The sequence below is a fragment of the Stigmatopora argus genome, chromosome 3, assembly GCF_051989625.1.
Source record: "Stigmatopora argus isolate UIUO_Sarg chromosome 3, RoL_Sarg_1.0, whole genome shotgun sequence".
In the NCBI taxonomy this organism is placed as follows: Eukaryota; Metazoa; Chordata; class Actinopteri; order Syngnathiformes; family Syngnathidae; genus Stigmatopora; species Stigmatopora argus.
Genome location: NC_135389.1, coordinates 16,131,601 through 16,152,492, shown reverse-complemented (window position 1 = coordinate 16,152,492; position 20,892 = coordinate 16,131,601). Strand labels below are relative to the sequence as shown.

At 40.1% G+C, this 20,892-nt stretch overlaps 4 protein-coding genes across 12 annotated transcripts in view; 2 read left to right on the top strand and 2 right to left on the bottom strand.

The window, feature by feature from the left end:
- Window positions 1-32: 32 nt before the first annotated feature.
- syt1b (synaptotagmin Ib) lies at window positions 33-3,836 on the bottom strand. Its single transcript, XM_077596483.1, has 9 exons — window positions 3,750-3,836; window positions 2,478-2,619; window positions 2,179-2,348; window positions 1,858-1,971; window positions 1,608-1,775; window positions 1,192-1,359; window positions 927-1,044; window positions 689-822; window positions 33-598 (listed from the first exon to the last, which is right to left on the bottom strand). The coding sequence occupies exons 2-9, from the start codon at window positions 2,608-2,610 to the stop codon at window positions 395-397; spliced, it is 1,209 nt and encodes a 402-aa protein (XP_077452609.1). The 5' UTR covers window positions 2,611-2,619; window positions 3,750-3,836; the 3' UTR covers window positions 33-394.
- A 1,219-nt stretch (window positions 3,837-5,055) lies between these two features.
- On the top strand, window positions 5,056-8,613 carry bbs10 (Bardet-Biedl syndrome 10). 5 transcript variants are annotated; one of them, XM_077595434.1, is made up of 6 exons: window positions 5,056-5,134; window positions 5,827-6,026; window positions 6,277-7,293; window positions 7,381-7,853; window positions 7,954-8,071; window positions 8,163-8,613. In XM_077595434.1, exons 2-6 carry the CDS (start codon window positions 5,836-5,838, stop codon window positions 8,170-8,172), a joined length of 1,809 nt encoding a protein of 602 aa, XP_077451560.1. In that variant the 5' UTR covers window positions 5,056-5,134; window positions 5,827-5,835; the 3' UTR covers window positions 8,173-8,613. The 5 variants fall into 5 exon arrangements, with proteins under 5 accessions (XP_077451560.1, XP_077451556.1, XP_077451559.1 ...); XM_077595430.1 differs by having other exon boundaries at window positions 7,954-8,613; XM_077595433.1 differs by having other exon boundaries at window positions 7,381-8,071.
- vwf (von Willebrand factor) overlaps window positions 8,276-20,892 on the top strand; it is a 29,101-nt gene continuing 16,484 nt past the window's right edge. Inside the window, exons 1-7 of one of the 4 annotated variants that reach the window (XM_077595424.1) lie at window positions 8,276-8,280; window positions 18,467-18,499; window positions 18,574-18,625; window positions 19,258-19,401; window positions 19,580-19,682; window positions 20,074-20,282; window positions 20,678-20,799. In XM_077595424.1, the coding sequence (XP_077451550.1) occupies window positions 18,494-18,499; window positions 18,574-18,625; window positions 19,258-19,401; window positions 19,580-19,682; window positions 20,074-20,282; window positions 20,678-20,799 (636 nt within the window). In that variant the 5' untranslated portion in view covers window positions 8,276-8,280; window positions 18,467-18,493. Of the gene's footprint in view, window positions 8,281-17,934; window positions 17,951-18,244; window positions 18,500-18,573; window positions 18,626-19,257; window positions 19,402-19,579; window positions 19,764-20,073; window positions 20,283-20,677; window positions 20,800-20,892 lie in introns of those variants that run through there. The other 3 variants (XM_077595423.1, XM_077595422.1, XM_077595425.1) reach the window with 3 other exon arrangements.
- Window positions 9,271-16,321, bottom strand: cd9a (CD9 molecule a). 2 transcript variants are annotated; one of them, XM_077596903.1, is made up of 8 exons: window positions 16,143-16,321; window positions 13,319-13,421; window positions 12,945-13,042; window positions 12,244-12,318; window positions 12,036-12,137; window positions 11,482-11,571; window positions 9,948-10,031; window positions 9,271-9,877 (listed from the first exon to the last, which is right to left on the bottom strand). In XM_077596903.1, the coding sequence occupies exons 1-8, from the start codon at window positions 16,209-16,211 to the stop codon at window positions 9,812-9,814; spliced, it is 687 nt and encodes a 228-aa protein (XP_077453029.1). In that variant the 5' UTR covers window positions 16,212-16,321; the 3' UTR covers window positions 9,271-9,811. The 2 variants fall into 2 exon arrangements, with proteins under 2 accessions (XP_077453029.1, XP_077453028.1); XM_077596902.1 differs by lacking the exon at window positions 16,143-16,321 and adding an exon at window positions 14,233-14,978.

The following is a 20,892-nucleotide window of genomic DNA, read 5'->3' as shown; positions in this document are numbered from 1 at the left end:
TGGAAGAAGAATGGAACATACCGTACTCAAAGTTGTTTGTTTAATCTGAGCGGATTTATTTCCCATGTTTATTTATGCAATAAGAGTGCAATTGAATTAAAGGGCTAAATGGTTATATAGATTTGCTCTAAGTTGATATAATTATTTTCTATAAGTTTAAACTCAGCAGATACTATAGCACATAAATGATAAAATAAAAGACCCCAAGTTTAACCAGCACCTTCGAATGGAATGTATGTGTATATTTTACACTGGCTGTTGAGTTTGTGTCTTGATTATGATCTTGAAGATTTGTACACAATTGATGCATGTTTCAACTGAAAAATTGAGAAGTTTAATTTGAAGAGGAGATGACGTCAGGAGGGTCTGTTCATTCATTGAACCCCTCAGGTATTCATTTCTTGGAAATCAAAGCGTTGATATCATCTTCCGGTTGAAGGCTGTGCCACTGTGCGATTGGCCGCCTAGGATTTGCAAGCATGTCCGACCAATGGTGATGCTGGGTTCCATCTACGCCCCCTCCCAGCAATACTTTCCCAATTGCGTCGTTTTTTCCAATCTTGTCATAGTCCAGCACGGTCACTGCTACCTGCACCTTCTGCAGATGTAAATAAGTGCACAAAAATGCATTTTAGTTCCAATGCAAGTCGTTTATAGTTTTTAAGTATTAATCCGTGCATTTTTGTACCTCTATCTGATCGCACGATACTTCAAAACTGAAGGACTCATTATAGTAAGGGTTCAAAGTGTTCTTTTTGATGGTTGTTTTCTTTTTCTTAAGTCTTTTCCCATTCAACATCAAGTGGAGCTTCACATAAGGGTCTGAGAGGGAGAACGAGAACTTCAATAGTTCAGTTGATTCATAATTTGGCTTTAGTATCGAAATACTTAAACACTAAAAAGCAGTGTGTGTCTGTGTGTCACACCTGACAATCCACCCACATCCATTTTCTTCAAGTTTTTGGCCTCCAGAATCACGACAGTTAGCTTCCCTGCTGTTGGAACGTACCTCAAGGACAAACAAATGTCTCCAAGCTTCTCACTCTAATACACCGAAACAAAAGCAAGCCTCATGTTCATGATTATAGAATATTTGATATAGCTATTATGTTGAATTTCACTTAACGATGCAAGCTTCACACATTAGTTGAGAGTTCTATTTATGGCATGCACACACATACAGTCACACACCTCCTCCTTTTCGGCCTTCTGCAGATCTCGCCACTCCTGCAGAGACTTGCTGAAGTCCACGCTGCTCATTGCTATCTTCACCACCCCGATGGCATCATGCTTGGAAAAGCGGTCAAAGTCGTACACGGTCATTACCAGTGTCTTGCCGCCCAGCTCAGTATATGGTACCTGTATGCAAATTGATAAATGTTATTGGGTTTTGATTGTGTTTTTATTATTTACCCTTGGCTTTTTCATAAAAGAATAAAATGAAAATACCCCAAAAAGTCTAAAGATGACTGTAGGGGGGCTTTCGATATACATTATAGTAGTATAACATAATTCTACCACAGTGAATTTGGGATTTGTTCTGAGATTGCAACCTTTTTTTTTAGCTGTAAATTGGTTTTACCGTAAATTTCAGCATTGCAACAAACCTTAAATGTGAACGTTTCATTGAAGTTCGGTTCCAAAGTCTTTCTGTGCACTTTAGTTTCAAATTTCTTCTTTTTGTCAGGGAGTAGGTAAACTTTAACATAAGGATCTGAGCTTCCGCCAACATCCATAGCAGGAAGACCAGCTGCCTGCAAGATGCCCACCACAAGCTGGAAGGTGAGAGCAGAATATATTCACCATCAAGAAAAGTTATATTTATCAGGTGACATTTGAGTTTCAAAGGTACCTCACCATATTATCAGTAAAATTGTAATCTAACGTAAAATGGAGTCTGCCCAACTTCTCATCCTCCTTTGGTTTAATGTCTGTCAACTCTGTTTCCATCTTGCTTTCGACTTTCAGTGGCTGTACGCACACAAACGTGACAACATTCTCAACTGAAACACAACAAATAGTGCCTTGCTTGTACAACTGCTTTATTGTAGCCTTATGGCTTTACAATAGCTCGAGTTTATGCCCTCACAGATGTAAAACACTAAATAAGTCATCACACAAATATGTCATACAGACATCGATGCCGTAATACATTGCACAAGTCTGCAGGAGTTTTACCTCTTTGAAACTATTTTCATTTTCAGTGTCACACTCTCCACCCTTGGTCTTTTCTTTTCCCTTTTTCTTGTCCTTGTCTTTTTTCAGGCATTTCTTCCACGTGCACACGCCAAAGGAGAGCAATACGCACAAACTCACAACACAGAAGGTGACCATGGCCCACGATGCTGCTGCAAAACAAAATACAATTTAAAAAATGATGTTTTGATCGGAATCCTCTCTTATTCACATCTATAAATTATACAGTTAAGTAAATCTAAACTTGTTAGACTTCAATATCGCAGGTTGGGTTGACTCACTGTGAATCCCATGAGGCTCGCTCATGAACCTGTCAGCATTTTGACCTGCAGTATGTGTTTGATTTTCTGTGTTGTTGGCCCATTGGACAGCTTTTGTTGGAATAATCGGAACAGCTTGGTGGTCTCCCGTCATGTTATACCCCTAGCAGAAGAGAGAATTGCATCAGAATTGCAAACAAACAATAACAAGCCAATCATTATTCTCATAGCATTACAACTCTATGCTAGAACCGCTAGTATTATAACTTTATTTTATTCCAATAACATTACAATTAGATTAGATTAAACAGTATTCATCATGTACTCAGGAAATTCACATCCGTACAAGTAAAACCTTCTGCTCTAATATCCCAGTTTGATTCCAGTAATAAGATTGCTCGATTATTTAGATATTTTTTTTGGGGGGGGAATTATGTTAGTCTCTATTACCCATGAGCAGAACCGAAAAACAACAGCTACTGTAAATGCAACTGATCAATTGATAATGCTCTCATATGGTTGGTGTCAAATGACTTCTCCTTTTTCTGCTGTTTAGGCACTTACAGTGAAAGCAGGATGTGCAATGTATGACTGCATCTGACCGAGATGTGACATGGGGGGTGAGAGGGGAGCACTACCCACGAGGATGTGAGCACAGCTCCACAGAGGTGACAGCCATGCACAGAGGTCATTGTGGCACCCAACAATTTACCTCCACTTTTTTTGTAGTTTGTTTCAATGGACTCTTTGTCAGTTTATCACTGCTCTTAAACTACAGAGTTTCATCCTGAAATGGTCTACACAAAGAGAAAAAAACATTCACAGATATTGACCATTTAAAGTCATGAGTGAGCCCCAACATACTATTATTGAAAAAACAAAGGTTAAAATTGATACTCAACAGTGGGCAGTGATATAAAATTTATTTCACTAGATCTTGAATACAGTTAAAATAGGCAAGGTTCTCAGGACGTGCTTATTTAAAAAATATTGGACAGAAGCCGAAGTCCACCAATAATACTCTGATGTTCACAATGTTACAAACATTTTCTGTTATCGAAACCATGCTGATAAGCGTAGATAAATATTTTTGCCCCAAAAATGTGACAGTAACGTAAACCTATTAGTCAACCCGGACGGATTCTATCAGCAAGACCTAATCATGCAGTTTTGAATCGTTCTCACGCCTTGTCATGTTCTTAAATTAAAGCCCATTTTTTATTTTTTATTTTTTTATAGTGATATTGTTAGAAATAGTTTTCCATTAAGAAGTAAATAAGTAAAATGACCTACCAGGATCCTGATTATCCACACAGCACTGGTGTCCAGACTCACAAGTACTCCCTTTTCCCCTTACAGAGAGAGGAATAGGAGGAGGAGGAGAGAGCATGACAGGACAGTACAGGACAGGCGGAGGACAAGTGTGTGGTAAGGGAGAAAGTCACTCCGATGGCCTTTGTGTTTTTATGCCACCCAGAAAGTTTTAGGAGCAGTAATGAGGAATTGGACAAAATAGTTTTGACTATTAACTGTAGTCACATTGCATTACAAAAGTGTATTAATATGCGAGTGTGTGTATGTTTTTTAACTCTGTCTAATCCATGCTGTTCACCTCAACTGTGTCACAGCTGAATATTCATAAGTGTAGTGACACTGCTTTTTAAAAGCTTGTTTGCATAAAGAGAGTACAGCAGTTGTTCCCATTAACTTTACATTGCGCAGTGTACGTAAGAGCATGTGCATTTTCTGTGTGAGCGTCTCACGGCAAAGGCATTGTTTATGACATCTATGTATAGATAATAGCCGCCTGATTTAGAAACTTAGGATGTGGTTTCTGCAGTAATACAGAGCGATCAAGTTCCGGACCCGAGCCCCATTCACCTTGAAACACCAGAAATGAGCGAGAGTTGTTGTGCAGCAGGGAGGGTGAAAACGGGGTGGTGGTAGTGAGGTGGATGTTTCACAACTAGATTCAAGGATGAATTCCATCATTTTTGACAAAGGTTAAGGTCACTGCGGCTTCATAAAACACAGTGTAGGCCCTTTTGTGTTATCAAGGGAATACATTGAGGGATTCCTTCCATAGATATTGCAAATCAATGCAGTTACTTATATAATATGAGACAAAACTGAGTAGGTTTGTGCATACAAAGGACTAACACAGATTTTTTTTATTTTTAAAAATACCACAAGTCAATCAGAAAAAAAAATTCTCCTGGTATTTATAATATTTTATTGTTTTATTATCATTTTCCCTCCTAAAATGCTGCATTTGATGAAATATACAATATGTATTTAGAATAGTCAGTATAATTAAAAAACACAGTTACAAATATATTATATAAATGATAAATAATTGAATTGACAATTAATATTTTAGTTTGTTTATACCAAAAGAAATACACCCACAAAAATAAATGTACATTTAATATGCGAGCAATAATTTAGGAGCAACTTTTATGGGGAGGGCCCTGAAGTCCCGTTTGCACAATGGAACGAAAATCTGTACTTCTATAAAATGAATATTTACGATAACACAATTGCAGAGGGAAACTACGTCTTAATTAACGCTAGGGAGCAGTATTATCTTCTGAGCAACATTGCCTCTGCGTGACTACAAGAGAAGAAGCACCGTCTCCTAGATACAGATAGAAGCGTCATTGCTTGCTTTCCATCGGGTGAGTTTCTTTGATAAAAGATATGCCCTAACGTGGAGCAGCTAGAAAGTATCGCTTGACTTCTTAGGATAAGGCAGAAAAATGTACATCAATGAGACTGTGTTTATCGAAATGTGTCATTTTAGTAATGGGCTAGCTAGCAGATGATGCCGTGGTTATAACGAGACTTTGACTTGTTTTGTTTTCTCTCTTGATCGAGTGACTATTAATTATGGTCGCAGATCCAAGTAAACGTAGTAATACACATTGAGTGTATATCATGATTGTAGCCCCGTAATTTAGAGGGAAAACAGTACAATACTCTCATTTCGTTCCTCGTTAAGTATAGGGGTTTGGTTGCAATCAATGCAACTGAGCATTGACTTTGGGTCGTATAGCTCACCAGTAAATTACAGGGAACAGACAACAAGCCTTCCGATTCACACCTAATGACTTCTTTTTTTTTAAGTTACTTAAACTAGAATATTTTGGAATCCATGAGGATACCAGAGTATTTACAGGATATCCAAATTACACACAGATAGGCGTCATGCAAGATCCAAACCCAGAACCTCAAAACTATAATGCAGAAGGATTGTGTTATGATCTGTCAGATTTGGAAAAAAATTCAGCTTTACACAACTCTGGCCTAATTGGTGTGAATGCATGTGATAGTATGGTAATATGCCTTTATTCATTCTTTCCCCCCCTAGTGATGAAGAATGTCATCCATACATCGCCTTCATCAGAAGCATGTCCTGCAGATCGTGTGTGCATTGGAGGCTGTTGTCCTACGCACCTTTGGACCTGAGGGAGGACAGGTGTTATTCACACGAGACAACGGACATGCAATGTTGAGCCGCAGTGGGACACGCATTCTAACGGCACTACGACTTGAGCACCCACTTGCCAGGTAAGAAAACTACACAGCATCCTGCAAACTAAAAAAAATATTATATTCGGGTCTGGTGTGATGTACACAGTACTTTTTTGACAGCAACAATTATTTTTGACTCATCATTGGCGAAATGAGGGAAAATGCTAAATCCCATCTTTGATACATATCAGTAATGATAAAAAAAATCAAAGTTGTTTAAAATGAATTATTAGTTTGGAGAATACAAATTGTGGTCAATGAGTTTTTGCTTCTGTTTTTACTGTAGGATGATTGTTGAGTGTGTCTGGAGTCACAGTGGGAAAACGGGGGATGGATCCAAATCATTTATCCTTCTTCTGGCATCTTTATTACGAGCCATTTACACCACTGCTTCCAAGGAGTCCAAAGAATGTCATATCTATCACGCAAGGGAAGCAGCCGAGTTTGCCACTGCCAAGTGCTTCTCAGAACAATTGCTGACTTTTGCATTGGAGAAGCTGGAGGATCTTATCGCTGTTGCTCTGGCACCTTTTGGATCATGTTTGACAGTGGCGGATTTAAGTGCAAGCACCCAATTTGCATCTCACTCGAATGTTGAACAGTTGCTAGTGTCTTTCTTTCGTACTCGTTTGGGTTTGGCCAACTGCGACTTTATGGGCGAGCTCATTTTCAAGCTGCTTGTTAAATGGAGCTGTAAAAATGACAACATTTTGAGATCCCAAAAAATTGGTGGGTTTCAAAATTTGGCTGGAAGTTCAAATAAGTGTGATTTATCTTTGATGCTTCTGTTTCTGAACGACAACTTTCCTGCACTGCATACACAGGTGTCTAGCTTTCCTGTTAGTTGTTCACGTTTGATTGAGGGACAAGTCATTCACAGGGACTTTGCAACACACTACCATGGTAGTGGAAAAAATCATTGTCCAGTTAAGGCAGTTGTTTTTACTATACCTCTCCAAGCCAAATGGTCGAACGAAAGCATCAAGCTGGAAATTGGTAACGGAAAACATGGAAAAAGCATCACAAACTTTAGCGCTTGGGTGGAAAGCGCAATGGAACATATTTTTGCCAACCTTAAGACTCTTGGAGTGTCTGTGCTGCTGTCTGCGGTCAAACAGTGTGACGCCTTCTTGACTTTAGCAACACAGGCACAGATGTGTGTCGTAGAGTGCGTCAGCGAAGATGAACTTGCCCTCTTCATCCACCTGAGCGGGGTCTTGGCTATCTCAGACTCTCAAGAGATTCAACCAGAACACATTGCTTCTTTGGAGTTTTGTCGACCAATAGTTCTTGGAGCCCATAGGTAAGGAAACATTGGATGGCAACACAATATTGATGCTGTTCTTTTGTGATTTCATTGTCACCAGTCCATCTTTGACTCCTCCAACAGATACGTTCATGTGGCTTTTCCAGTTTCTAAGGGAGAGCAGCCCTGTGGTATCGTCATCTGCGGTTTAGGTGAAGGGCAAACGGCTCAATATGCCAGTGCCATTCTAGATGGTTTTCGTATGCTGCATACAACATGGGAGCCAATGGCAACTATAAAATCTCCATCCTCGATTTCACCTGGCTGCGTCATAACAGCGGGCGGCCTTTTTGAGCTTATTTTACACCATGCCCTCTTACAACATGGCCATTCTCACATGATTTCTAAACATGTACCTGTGATTTGCCAACTTCTGGCAAATGGTTTACTCCATCTTCCACGACAAGTTCACTCCAACAATCCAAGACATGTTTTACAGATTCAATCAAAAGTCTGGAGCTTTTGTCAGAATAATTTTCCTGCTGAAAGATTACGTGAGATGGAGTTCAACCAAAAACATCATGCAAAAAAAAATGCTGAAGGAGAGAGGGAACTTAGTATGTATTGTTTATCATTCAACAATGGGAAAACATCAGGACTTGAGTCTGTTTCCTGCAAATATCATCTCATTTTGGCTGTGCTGCAATGTGTTAAAAGCATCCTACGATTGGACACTGTGCTGCATGTACCCAAGGAATTGCATCCAAAATCACCCAAACCCATTATTGACTCCTCTGAGGATGAAGACTGAGATTTCTGACTCAACATCAAAAATGTTTGTACACCTACAATTACGGTCATTTCCAATACTTAAATACTTCATCACTCAATGGATTTTAATACATTTTCTGTAAACCCCTTACCAGATATCTGTAAGGCTTATCTCACGGATCTGATCACTAGTTGGCAACCTTATTAAGACCTGGGTCCCTGTTGGTTGCAAAGATGTCTCCTGGAAACTAACGGGGTCATTGGGGTATCAAGGTAAATTCCAACATGTTCAATTTTTTTTTTTTTTTTTTTTTGCTGAGACGTTTTAAAGTCTCTAAGAGTTCTCAAGATAATTTTTTAGAGACATCAAGGTGGCTCTTGTGAAACGCATCTGAAATAACAATTTTTCTAAAATTACCCGATAATATGTTGAAGAATGAGACTTCCTTGACTTGTTCTCTGCGAGGCATTGCTCATCATTTTGAGAGTGGAAGAAAGATTTTTTTCCCACGAGTCACCTGAATTTCTGTAGCAGATGAATCACTTGCCTGTATCGGTCGCAGCTTTGTCTTTACTAGTTTGATAGATTCCTTATTTAAGGGGAAGCTTTGCAGTTTTTTTTTGGTTTTTATCTTTTCATTTATTTATTTTTAGAAATGTGAATATGTCTGCCCTTTTGTACCCTTACTATTTTAAACCTGATGGAGGATAAAATTAACATAGTAAATACTTTAATATAAGTAAATTGCCAAATGTCAGCAGTAAAATGTGAGTGTCTTCACTAATAGTCCGTCAATGCTAGGCTTAGGTTTCAAACAAAACATCCAAGCCAGCTATTTATATATCATTGGAATTGTGCACTACCTCTTTCTGGCCTTAGCATTTATTTTGGCCACTCACCACAACTTCTGTTTTTTTTCCCTTCTCTTTCTTCAACACTTCTCTTTCTCAAAATTTTCCCTGCCCACTCTAAAGCAAATAAGGGAACACGACACTGTCATAAATTGACATATTATTTTTTTAATCAGTGTTATCTTTAGCAGAAGCTTAATGGGTAGTGGCCCAGCTGTCAACAACCAAATTACTGTGTAGTTCCCTGTTTGTTCACTGATTACACCTGCACCAGGTCTATTTATTTTAATGAGTTTGTTATTATAAAGTTGAGTCATGTGTGTTTTTTTAAGTTGACTGAGAGAAGCTAACGAGCACAAAAACAAGTTTTTAGATTCAATCTTGAGCTCAAGAAAAAACATGAGTCACGCATGATATCAAAATCAAGTTTAATTTATTCTGTCACCAAAGTCATAAAACAATTGACCCGTATTAGGCTGATACAGGATGCTTTTTGATAGTTTGTGAGTTAGTGTTAACATAGCTATAAGTAAACAGTCAATAGTTAACTTAGTCTGTTTGGGTTTATTGGATTTAAATCATCCATTGGTATCATAAAAAACCCAACTGAGTAGCTCTTAAAAAAGAAGGTATTTGTGTGTAAAGAGAAAAGAAAAAACATGAACAAAAACAAGCATTAAAACACAGTGAATCAACAAAATGTCACAAATACAAATACTTTCTTATCAATTACAAAAACATGTTTACAGCTAAACTGGCTGTTAATTCAAAAGAATTAGACCATTAATATGGCAGTATCCTGATGCTTTCTGCCAAACTGGTTTTGGACTTATGACAACCACATAGATGTAGGATAACAGCCCCCAATTGAATGAGGATTGTTTCTATTGGCAGTGGGGAGCCTTATGGCATCATGCAACATTAATTGAGGACACTTAATGTGACGCAGACGTCACACTACTTCCCGAGACTTCCTGATGGCACAGCACAGTAGCATGCTAAAGATCATTCCAAACACCTGCAAAGAGATATGAATTTAGTTATAGTATTCCCATTTGCGTGGCATGACAAAGCCAATCACGTATTACCATAATGACCCCGATAGTGATGCCCACTCCGCCTATGATGTGTAATTTGGAGTCAAAAACCTCATCAATGGCATCGGGACAGCTCTATAACACAGGAAAGAGTACGTGATTAATTTTGGCTTTTCTCAGACAGTTCCATTAAATGACTTGGAGGGTGCGTATATGATTCAGTTAGTCAAACCACTGTTGCTATAGAGACCACAGCAAGAATGCCAGAGGAATGTGCAATGGAAAACGAACAGCCACATATCATTATGTGTTTTTCACATGTAATTATGCTACTCTGTGTTGGTAAAGCTTCAATCTTTAAAGTACAGTGGTACCTCGTCATACGACCGTTCGTCATACGGAATGCTCGTCTTACGGGGGAAATTTCGATCGAATAATTCGCCCGTGATGCGGTCAAAGTTTCGTGATGCGACCAAGCCAGGTTGCCATGGCATTTTTTTTGGCATATCTTTCGTGTATAACAATATTTACGAGCACCGGATGAGCTATTCAGACCAGGAAACGCACAACGCGCATGCGCGGTGAAAAGAGGGCTTTCTGGGTAATGAAGTATACTCGTGCGCACAACGCCGACAGGCAATGGCACTAGGCGCCGTTCGAGGGGATGCGAACACAGATGCTACAAGCTAAAAGGAGCCGCTAGCCAGCGGCCCCGAAGCTCCCATGCGAATCCAACAAAACCACCCAGAGCTGCCACCCAGGAACGTAGCGCCCTACGTTTTTCATCCATCCGGAGATATTCGCACTGCCCCACACCTCCGGCTACCCCCTGGATGAACTAATCCGCGTTCCAGTGACAGCTCTAGCGCTGCTGAGGGTAATCCTCAAGCGCCTGAGGTGGCCCAACAACAACAACAACATGAGCAGCGGCGCGATCGCTGATAAAAGACTGCTGCTCGTCGTGCGTTATTCGATTGTGAGGACATTTGTGTGCATCATTTTCGGAATATTTTGAAGGGAATAGTACGACAGCAAACAGCCCATCGATAGCGAACGTGAGGGTGGAGTGTTTGTTCCGTTTACGAGTGCGTTTTGTGGAAGAAAAAAAACGAAGCCCCCCGCCCCTTTTGTGCCCCTCTCCCCTCGGCGAAATCTGCCCAATTTTAGTTAGATTAAACACTTTATTTCTATTAAACCACTCGTTATTTATTACTTTGTCAATATATGGCGAATTATAAGAAATAAAACTTTTTTTTCAATCCAATATCCTGTTTCTAGTGTTTTTTTCAGAGAGTTGGAACGAATTAATTTGTTTCCCATTCATTTCAATGGGAAACTTTACCTCGAGTTACGAGTAACTTGTCATACGAGCTCAGTCACGGAACGGATTAAGCTCGTATCTCGAGGTACCACTGTACTACCTTTTTCATTAAGCCAAATGGAGCAACCTCAACCCACATATTAAGGAAACAATAGACAGTAATGTTTTTTTAATGTTTTTATCAACTCTACAAATTTAAATGTAGCAATCAAGCACAAATGTACGTAACACCTGTATTATGCAAGCAATGTTTTGCCATTGTACCTTGGTGATGAGCTCCTCAAGTAGATCTCTTGAAGGACAAGTGTCTTTGGCAGCATCGGCCACCGTCCCAGTTGGACCGCAACAGTTCAGCTGGAACAATACAACACAAAGTTGGAAGTGTAAGGTTTTCATTTTCATTTTACTGGATCCATGCAACACTTTTACATTTTTATAATCAGATTTATAACACTCAAATTTTGACCTCTTGTACTTAGCCAGTAGGCTTCCTGCCTTAAAAGATTGCTCAGGTTAAGCTTCACTTACACACAGGTACAGGTCATTTTACATCGCTTTAGCGACCTTGCCTCCATATTTTATGGTTACTAGTATGTCACAACCAGCAACATTTTATCATTTGAACACTGCCATCTTATGACATATAGGTGCAACTAATTGACAACATTGTGTTTATCCGCTCATGACATGGCAATGAGGGTGGACAAAGTGTAGTTACAATGTCATCACCAAGGTAACAAAACCTGTAGTTTGGCCCCAAAGAGAGAGAAAAGTAGCTTCTAAAGTCTTCGCTTAATAATGATATAAATGAGACTTACGGCTGCTTGAATCACGCGCAGAGTCTCTCTGAATCGCTCATCCTTAGTTTCCTTGTAATTATTGTGGGTTTGCACATAGAATGAAGTGATGTCATCCACCACCTAGCGTACAAACAGAAAATGAACAGTTTTTTCTTCCACTTGTGCAGTTATTGTGTTTGGCACTAACTCTTTAAAAATACTGTGTATCTTCAGTCAAATGAGTTACCTTGCTCTGGTTGGAAAATCCCCAGATGCCAGCAGCAACTTCAATAGCAAAAATGATGAGCAGGAAGAAGAAAAACTACAGAATTAAAAAAAGGGAGTTAAAATGCGGTGTGTGCATGCCTGTTGGCACACACTGGCAAGTCAGGTCAACTGAGCAGAAGTGAACTTGATTTACATAGACCCCTCCTACAGGGAGATTTAGTACAAGACGATTAAGGCCAGAGGGGAGGCGACGAGTAAGCCACACAGGAAGTGTACAATAGAAATATCTAAGCCTGCTGCTTGACCTTGGCCCTCTTCAGTAAGAGCTGATCAAAACAGGCATTATCATAAGCTTAGGGTCACTTCACATTCCACTTATGCTAAAAATACTGGAATGCAGTCTAATAGAAAATTGAGATTTTTCATTAATTGAAAAATTAACAAGGAGATGGATGATACATTTCTTAAGCCACATGGTATTCTAATTTGTTCTGCCCTCTACCCGATGTAAGTGCTGGATATAATAGTAATATGGTCACATTCTTATTTGTAAATTTACTTAGCAACATTGTTGGACGGACATATAATTGTTCTTCCAATACAGTGCTGGCATATACATTATACAGTAAATCAACAAAGATTTATTTGTAGTAAATGATTTAAGGTAAACGAGTGTGCTGTCGGTCAGCGTTAGGAATCACTGCCTCAAGTAATACGTACCAGTCCAAGCATACAGGGAGACTCCTGTATGGCGCCACAACATCCCAAAAATCCTACCACCATCATTAGTGCCCCAGCGCCGATCAGGATGTACACACCTACAAAGTAGAAAAAAAACTTAGTGAAAGATCTTTTTGACTAAATCAGCCCATTGTAGTATGTACTGTACAAGTGTTGAATTTATTTTGAATTTCAGTGTTTTGTTATCCACTGAACACTTAACATTTCCCTCTTCATTCAACGAGTCTAGAGCTGTCATTTCAAGATGAAAAAACGAAAAATGAAGCTGTGACTCTATGAAGCACTATTCACTCAAAGGATATAGATGAGTAATCCTTCATTTAAAATCAAACTTGTGCCGAAAAATCTCTTACCAGTATAAAACACATATGGAGATTCTGGTCCATCAAACAGGCTTTTAGTCTTCGGGTCTAATCTCAACCATAGGCCAATAGCAAAGACAGCAGTGCCTGCGAGCTGAAATACAAGCAGAAATACTGGAGTTTTTATTTTTTTTAAATAATGGGGACAGGGTTAATGACTCTTGATGAGGTACAATGAATAACGTCATTTGAGATTCACCAACTTTACATTTAAGGAGTCTTAAAACTCACCAACTCTGGCAAGCAAGTTGCCAGCCAATCGCACAGCATAATAAGACAGACAACCATCCCTGGTCACACTAATAAATAGGAGCAATTTAGAGTGTTCAACCACTCTTGCATTCATGTCGAAACTGCTGTACAATATTTGGAGCAAAATATTCAATTCAATCAAATAAAAATAAATCATTCACATATGACAACAGATGAGTTTTCTTGGCACCGTGGTTGAGAATTAATGATCAAATCCAATACAGTAGTAACATCATCAAATCGGTTAGGTGCTGTTCACCACTAGAATAGCGTAAGAGACCACTGTACAAATTGCCAGCTTCATGACACACATTGTCAAACAAAACACGGAAGTGTTATATTTTTACAATATTACAAGTACTAAACTTCCTGTATTACTGTGGCTGATCATACATGAATCCAATTTGTGTTGAATGCATGACTGTTTTAACTTCCTGTATTGACTGCTCTTTCAGACATGACATAAATGTAACAACAGTAACCACCACAAAGGAAACGTAACCACCACCGTCTGTCCCTAATGTGCATTTTCTTCATTATTGACACACAAAAGTAGAAACGTATGAAGACTCCACCCTCTTCCCTTTTCGTCTTTCTCGCTTATTGTTGAACGCAGTCAAACTGACACAACAGGAAAACCGAAGTACACGTACCCAAAAGAACAAGTTGAATATGAAAATGAGGTACTTGAGGCAATTGATCCCTCCAAGAGCCATGCTGAATATTTTGTTGGCAAACTGTGAATTCCTGGGAGGAAACCGTGTTAGTGTGAGCTGAAAAAAGTCCGACGGTTGAAAGTGAAAGTGTTCCCTGAACGCCACGCCTTCAGCGGCCTGAACGCACACTTGGGGAGTGGCAAGAACATCAGGGCCTACTTGATATATGGTAAAGCCTGCCCATGTTCCTTCCTCCATTTGTTCAATGCTTGTATGGATAGCAGCTACAGCCACTCCTGTGACAGAGGCTGCAGGCATTCAGCCAAGATTGCCACATACCTGATAGCAACAGCCAGGCCCCTGTTAGAACATGCTGGGATGTGAGGTCTTATTTACTCACCTGCATTCTCCATGACGCACTACACAGTTGTGCAGAATGTGTTGCAACACTATATATTATAATCAATTCATCAAACATTTTTAAGCCAGGCACTGTATCCTGTTTTAGAAAAACAGTAGTACCTCTACCAATGAAATTAATTCGTTCCAGAAGTGGTTTTCTAACTTGGAGTTTTTGTACCTGGGTTCAAATCCAGGTTGGTCTACCTGTGCAGAGTAGACCAACTCTACAAGTTATCCCCGGGCCTGCGTGGGTTTTCTCCGGGTACTCCGGTTTCCTCCCACATTCCAAAGACATGGAAGGTAGGCTGATTGGATACTCTAAATTTCCCCTAGGTATGAATGTGAGCGTGAATGGTGACCGTCTCCTCATGCCATGCGATCGGCTGGCCACCGGTTCAGGGTGTCCCCCGACTTTGGCCCAAAGTGAGTTGGGATAAGCTCCAACACCCCCCCACGACCCTAGTGAGGATAAAGCGGTTCAGGAAATGAGATGAGAGAAATGAGAGCTTCGAGTTGTAAAAGTCACTCTGAAATTTAGATATTCATATGCTCTGTATGTCTGACACAAAGTTTCTAGTACTATTCCCTGCTCACCCAGTTTTGTCTGCTTCAAAGTCAGAAAACAGTTTTGGATCTCAATGATACATTTCTTAGGATTTTGCCTACCACGCCAATAATTGTGTGGATATTCTTCTGGTTACCTAACTGTAAAATAAATTGTAAGTTTGCGAGAATGGTCTATAGGTGCATTGCAATTGAATGTTGATCAATGTCCTCTCAACAAAAGCCGGGATGGATGGGCTTCAGCTCACTCATGCGGAAAAGCGTTATAGAAATTTGATGAATGTTCCTAGGAAAAAGTAGTTAGACCTGCACACATGCGCATACACTGTCTCATCCAGACAGGATGCATTGTTGTGCTCATTTATATTTACGGCATCCCGATTTAAAAACACCATAAAAGGCTAAAACATCCCAACAGACACAGTTTAGCATATACAGTTCATGGTAAACAAACACTTTTCGGACACACCCCGGGGGATGGGACATAAATAGCGTGCCTGCGATCTCCAAGACACTCAACAAACGCGCAGGCGCAAATATATAAGCAAATCCTACTGTAGTACTACTCTTTTATTCTCTGTTACATGCGCACCAGGTGACTTGGCAACTCTTTGGAGTCAATAGATGACAGACTATTGAAATGATCTTTCTTGTGTTTTTTTTTCATCTATTTATTTTTATTTTTTATTATAGCATAAATGTCGACGTGCTGCTCGGAAATGGGTCACTTGGCCACTGGGGAGGATTACAAGCAGCACTCAGCAAACTGAGGCTGCACACACGACGGGTCTAAAAATGATAACAATAGGAAAATAAATCGATAAAGCGAGGACACACTGCGACGATTTGAGGACTGCGGTGCATTTCTCCTCGCGACGCACGTCTTGTCCTCACGCAATACGAGACGCAGATAGATTCGAGTTTAAAAAAAACGCACTCACCCAGAAAACCAGGTTGAAGGCAAACATCAAGTATTTGATGCACGCTTCTCCGCCAGATAGCGCCGCCATCACGACGACGATGAACAATAATGTTGTGTTGTAAGCGAGGAATCGAACTAGCCTGGGTTTTCAATGATGTGGTTCTCCACGCGTGGCGCTGCTGGTGCGCGTCTGTAGGGATCCCCGCCCACACTCGGCTGAAAAGCAGCGGAGCGTAAAATGAAAGATATGCACGCTTTGGGCTTTGTGCCATAAATCCTTATAATTGCATTTTCTTACTTGTCATCTCATCTCATTTTCTGAACCGCTTTATCCTCATTAGGATCGAGGGGGGTGCTGGAGCCTATCCTAGCTGACTCCGGGCCAGAGGCGGGGGACACCCTGAATCGGTGGCCAGCCAATGCAGGGCACAAGGAGACGGACAACCATGCACACTCACACCCCCACCTTTGGAGTGTCCGATCAGCCTACCGTGCATGTTTTTGGAATGTGGGAGGAAATCGGAGTATCCGGAGTATCCGGAGGAAACCCACGCAGGCCCAGGGAGAACATGCAAACTCCACAAATGGACATGACCCGGATTTGAACCCAGGACCCCAGGGCTGTGAGGCCGACGCGCTAACCACTCACCCCACCGGGCCACCCTCTTACTTGTCAATAAATTATTAGTATTATATAGAGCCCAATCACTCTGCTCATTCCTGGTTTAAATTGCCTGCTCAAAACGAAGACCTCATTCTTCCGAAAAAGCCACTTGGCCTGCAGTTGACGGCACGTGAACAAATATGCATTTGTCCATTGGTATTGTTAGTCATGCATAATTTTCTATAGTAGTTACTTTTGTAGTGATTTGATCAGTTTGGCACAAATGGTACCTTGCAGTACACGGGACATGATAAAAAAAGAAAAGAGAGTGACCTTTTGCGGAAAGCTAAACTGGATGTCTCCTCTTTTTCAAAAGAAGTTGCATTCTTTAGTGATTGCATATTTATGATACAGGTAGATATGCATTTAAATTGTAAATTATCTGGCAGGATGCAGCAGGGGTTGGCCAGGACCCCCATGGAGTTGTACAAAGTAGATAGTACTTTTGACACCTCAACGTCTGGGGTCGTCACACTTCACCTAGGCCAAACTATAGAACAAAGAAAATCTAAAGGATAGTATTGGGGCTATTAGTCAAGGGAGATAAGGCCTTGGCCTCTTTTTGACCTCCCCCGACCTTGCGAGAGCAGAGCTGTAAGAATAGATAAGACCTCTGTGTAAATAAAGGCTCAAATTGTTCCACCGTAACGAACAACAGGTTCTCAAGGAGCCCATTTGGTGTAAAAATGTAATACACTACACACCAATTGTGCACGTGATGGTATATTTTCTATTCCATTACTTTAAGTAAATCTTTCATACAAATGTTTGTAATGTGCGAGGAAGCTGGAAAACAGTCACTTCTTATGAGAAGAATATGTAAACTCCTCCCCGGAATGCTAGAGCCTAGAGTTAACCTTTGAACTTAAAAAGACCCTTAAAACTCTTCAGTTCACGTTATAGCCAACACATTCATCTTTTCCCAATGAGGCTGCATGTTGCTTCGCACTGTCTTTATAGTTTTATTCATACAGACACACCTTACTTTAGAAAGAGCACAAACCAGGTTGTGAAAGGTAAACCACTATTATGTATTACTCTTATCTTTTTTTAAATGTGAAATTTGTGTTTTTACATTTTATTAAACAACAAATCCGGTTTGGGAAATTAACAGGATGTTTTTTATCTACCTCCAGGTTGCTGATTCTTTCTTCAGCTGATAGGTGATGTTCTCTGGTTTTCTAAAGAACTCTTTCCCATTGTTTTCATGGAATTTTGGGTGAAAATTAGTCATGTGTTTGGGAACGTATCTACCAAACTCAGTTCTCACATGAGCTATCTTGCCTGTTAGTGTGTTTTGTAACAGAATTGTTTGGGTTGGCATGGTGGCAAGTTTATACCAGGAGACTAATCACTCAGCCAGAACATCAGTGGGCATATCCTGGTATTGTTTCACTGAGGCGGTCTGATGGTCGCGCTTTATATGCAGGGGCTGATATTCTGACCTTCTTGACATAACCTGTTGTACGAAGGAGGATGTTAAAACAGTGATAAATGGGTGGGAAGGACTTTCCTTAATATAAATTAAGACTCTATGATGTGGGCTTTTTTGTTTTTGAACCCATTCTCAGTTGAGCCTAATTATGTGGCACAGGCTGATACGCTGTTCCAACATGTAAAGGCTGAAAAGCTGCATTTTGGGGGGATTGTAATAGTCTTTTTTTTCTTTTTTTCCCTAGATTTGTGGATTATCCTATTGTGGAACCATGGAGGTACTGGACTTGTGTTTCGGGAAGTTAATTTAAGAGGATCATGGGAATTAAGCATGTAATTGTGTTTGTTTCAGTTGTGTGCGAGCAGGTGGTTGAGAGGAATTCTGATTCTGCTACATCTGACAGGTGAGTGAAAAAATCCCTTCATTACCTCTGAGTTAATGATTTTCAATGCTTATCATTATTTGCTGTGCAAATAACTGGTGGCCAATCAGAGGTGTACCCCTACTTTTCGTTCCAGTTCACATGAGGGCTGGCATGTTGGCCGACGAGTCATGATTACCTTCATTCATTTTCCATAGTGCTTATCCTCACAAGGGTTGTGGGGGTGCTGTAGCTATCCCAGCCAACTATGGGCACCAGAAGGGAGACACCTTTAATTGGTGGCCAGATTACATTTATTGGTATCCAACAGTTCATTTAATAGTTAATGTTTATTATTTTAATCCTTAGTTTTCCCCCCTCAAAACTGCCCCCTTTCCTTTACCTGGCTGTCTGAAACAGCACCTGCTTAATACTAACATATTTTATTTCAAAGTGCTTTTCCAGACACCCAAGGTTACTTTACTTAAAAATTTACCCAAAATTTACAGATTCAGGCCCGGAGACAGCTGGGATTGGCTCCAGCACCCCCCGTGACCCTAATGAGGATAAAGCGGTTCAGAAAATGAGATGAGCTCTAAAATGGGTCACTACTAAAACTACATTGATAAGATTTGTGTTATTAATAACTGATGTGAATATTTATGGGTGTGCAGCATGCAGGGCAAGTATGATGGGGAGATGCAGCCTCTTTGGACGACACCATGTTCACACTTTCGACGGGGTTTTGTACGACTTTCCTGGAGACTGCAGCTACTTGCTGGCCGGGGACTGCAGAAGCCGTTCTTTCACGCTTCTGGGTGAGTGAGCCTAACCACAATGTTTTGCATTGGTGGGCTAAGCAAGTTGTACAAATCCACATCCAGTCCCATTCTTTAATTACATATTGAGCATTAACTTATTTTTGTCATTCATGTGTGCTTCCTTTTGCTATGACAGAAATAAACTAATTAACATCCAAATGTGGTTCACCTGCAGGTGATTTTGTCGGGGGGAAAAGATCTGGTGTTACGCTGTTTCTAGGGGATGTCTTTGAGCTACACCTGTCTGTTAATGGAAAACTAAGCCAGGAAGAAAAAAGGTAATGCTTTCTGGAAGAGAAAAAAAAATCTCAGGGAATCTATCCAATGCAATGCATTATTATGGAGTTATTTGTCTTCCGGTGAGTGTATTCAATATCAGTTGGTGTACTTAATATATCTACTAGTCGTACAAAGGTGTGTACAACTTTTGTTTGAGGAAACTGATGGCAACAATTGGTTTATATTTAATACAGGCTAAATACAAGTATTACTCAAAATGCATTTATTTGAAGAAAATTCCATCCAATATGATAGTACTTCACTCTGAGTGACTGACAGCACTTGAACTGTTTTCTCTTTGCCACACTGTAAATAGAATCTGGAACAAATTGATCACAAGGTATATTTTACAGAAACTATCTTATTGTTTTGTTGCATGTCACTTTGCAGTCTTCCTCTGCCATATGCATCAAAAGCTGTGTTTGCTGGCCAGGAGTTGGGCTTCTACAAGTTGTGGAGCGAGGAATTTGGCTTTGCGGTAACTATTGACAACACGGCCAATATTGCTGTGACGCTCACCTCAAATCATGCCAACCACACATGTGGCCTCTGTGGTAACTTCAATGCAATGACCAGTGATGAATACACTGCTCAAGAAGGTATGTACTTGAGATAGTAGCCTTTTCTTCCAAATACAAGTTTCTTAACAGCTTAGATTTGTATCTATTAAAAATGCAAGAGATCCTACCTAAGACAAAGAATCAGTAAGAATGTTCTTCCTGCTCCTTAAGTGTAGTAAAAATTATTATTTTGCTTATTTTAATCATAATCTTGCATACATGCTCATATTAAGCGCTGGTTTGGAATGCAAAGTGGGTGGTTTTTTTTCTTGAAATTTCGGAAATAGTTTGAGTCACAGGGCTCAGAAACAGGAAGAGAAGCCATTATATACAGGAAAAGATAAAAGGTTAAAGAAAAAAAATCTTAACCAAAACAAAGAGCCGACATTAATGAGGAAGCTGCCGACGTCTTTATGTGTTGTGCGTCATTTCAGGATTTCTCGCTGAGGATAGCTATGACTTTGCTAATTCATGGGCGGTGAAGGGGCCAAGTCAAGCCTGCAGACGAGTTTCCACTCCCAATTTGTCTTGCAATACCTCCAAAGACACTTTAGAGGTCAGTCACAAACTCACCAAATATTCAAATGATAATTTAGAAAATCTTCATATTCTTCACCGATATTACAAAATAATGCATGTATGTACAAAC

Excerpts from the sequence above, each read along its gene's own strand:
- cd9a (XM_077596902.1), bottom strand. The coding sequence starts at position 14,553 with ATGCCTGCAGCCTCTGTCACAGGAGTGGCTGTAGCTGCTATCCATACA. Across the intron at positions 12,138-12,243 it reads GATTTTCCAACCAGAGCAAG|GTGGTGGATGACATCACTTC; the intron begins GTAACTCATTTG and ends TTTGTACGCTAG. Across the intron at positions 11,572-12,035 it reads TGCGCGTGATTCAAGCAGCC|CTGAACTGTTGCGGTCCAAC; the intron begins GTAAGTCTCATT and ends GTATTGTTCCAG.
- bbs10 (XM_077595430.1), top strand. The coding sequence starts at position 5,836 with ATGTCATCCATACATCGCCTTCATCAGAAGCATGTCCTGCAGATCGTG. Across the intron at positions 6,027-6,276 it reads CTTGAGCACCCACTTGCCAG|GATGATTGTTGAGTGTGTCT; the intron begins GTAAGAAAACTA and ends TTTTTACTGTAG. Across the intron at positions 7,294-7,380 it reads ATAGTTCTTGGAGCCCATAG|ATACGTTCATGTGGCTTTTC; the intron begins GTAAGGAAACAT and ends CTCCTCCAACAG.
- syt1b (XM_077596483.1), bottom strand. The coding sequence starts at position 2,610 with ATGACGGGAGACCACCAAGCTGTTCCGATTATTCCAACAAAAGCTGTC. Across the intron at positions 1,776-1,857 it reads ACAATTTTACTGATAATATG|CTTGTGGTGGGCATCTTGCA; the intron begins GTGAGGTACCTT and ends CTCACCTTCCAG. Across the intron at positions 823-926 it reads GGATGTGGGTGGATTGTCAG|ACCCTTATGTGAAGCTCCAC; the intron begins GTGTGACACACA and ends TCTCCCTCTCAG.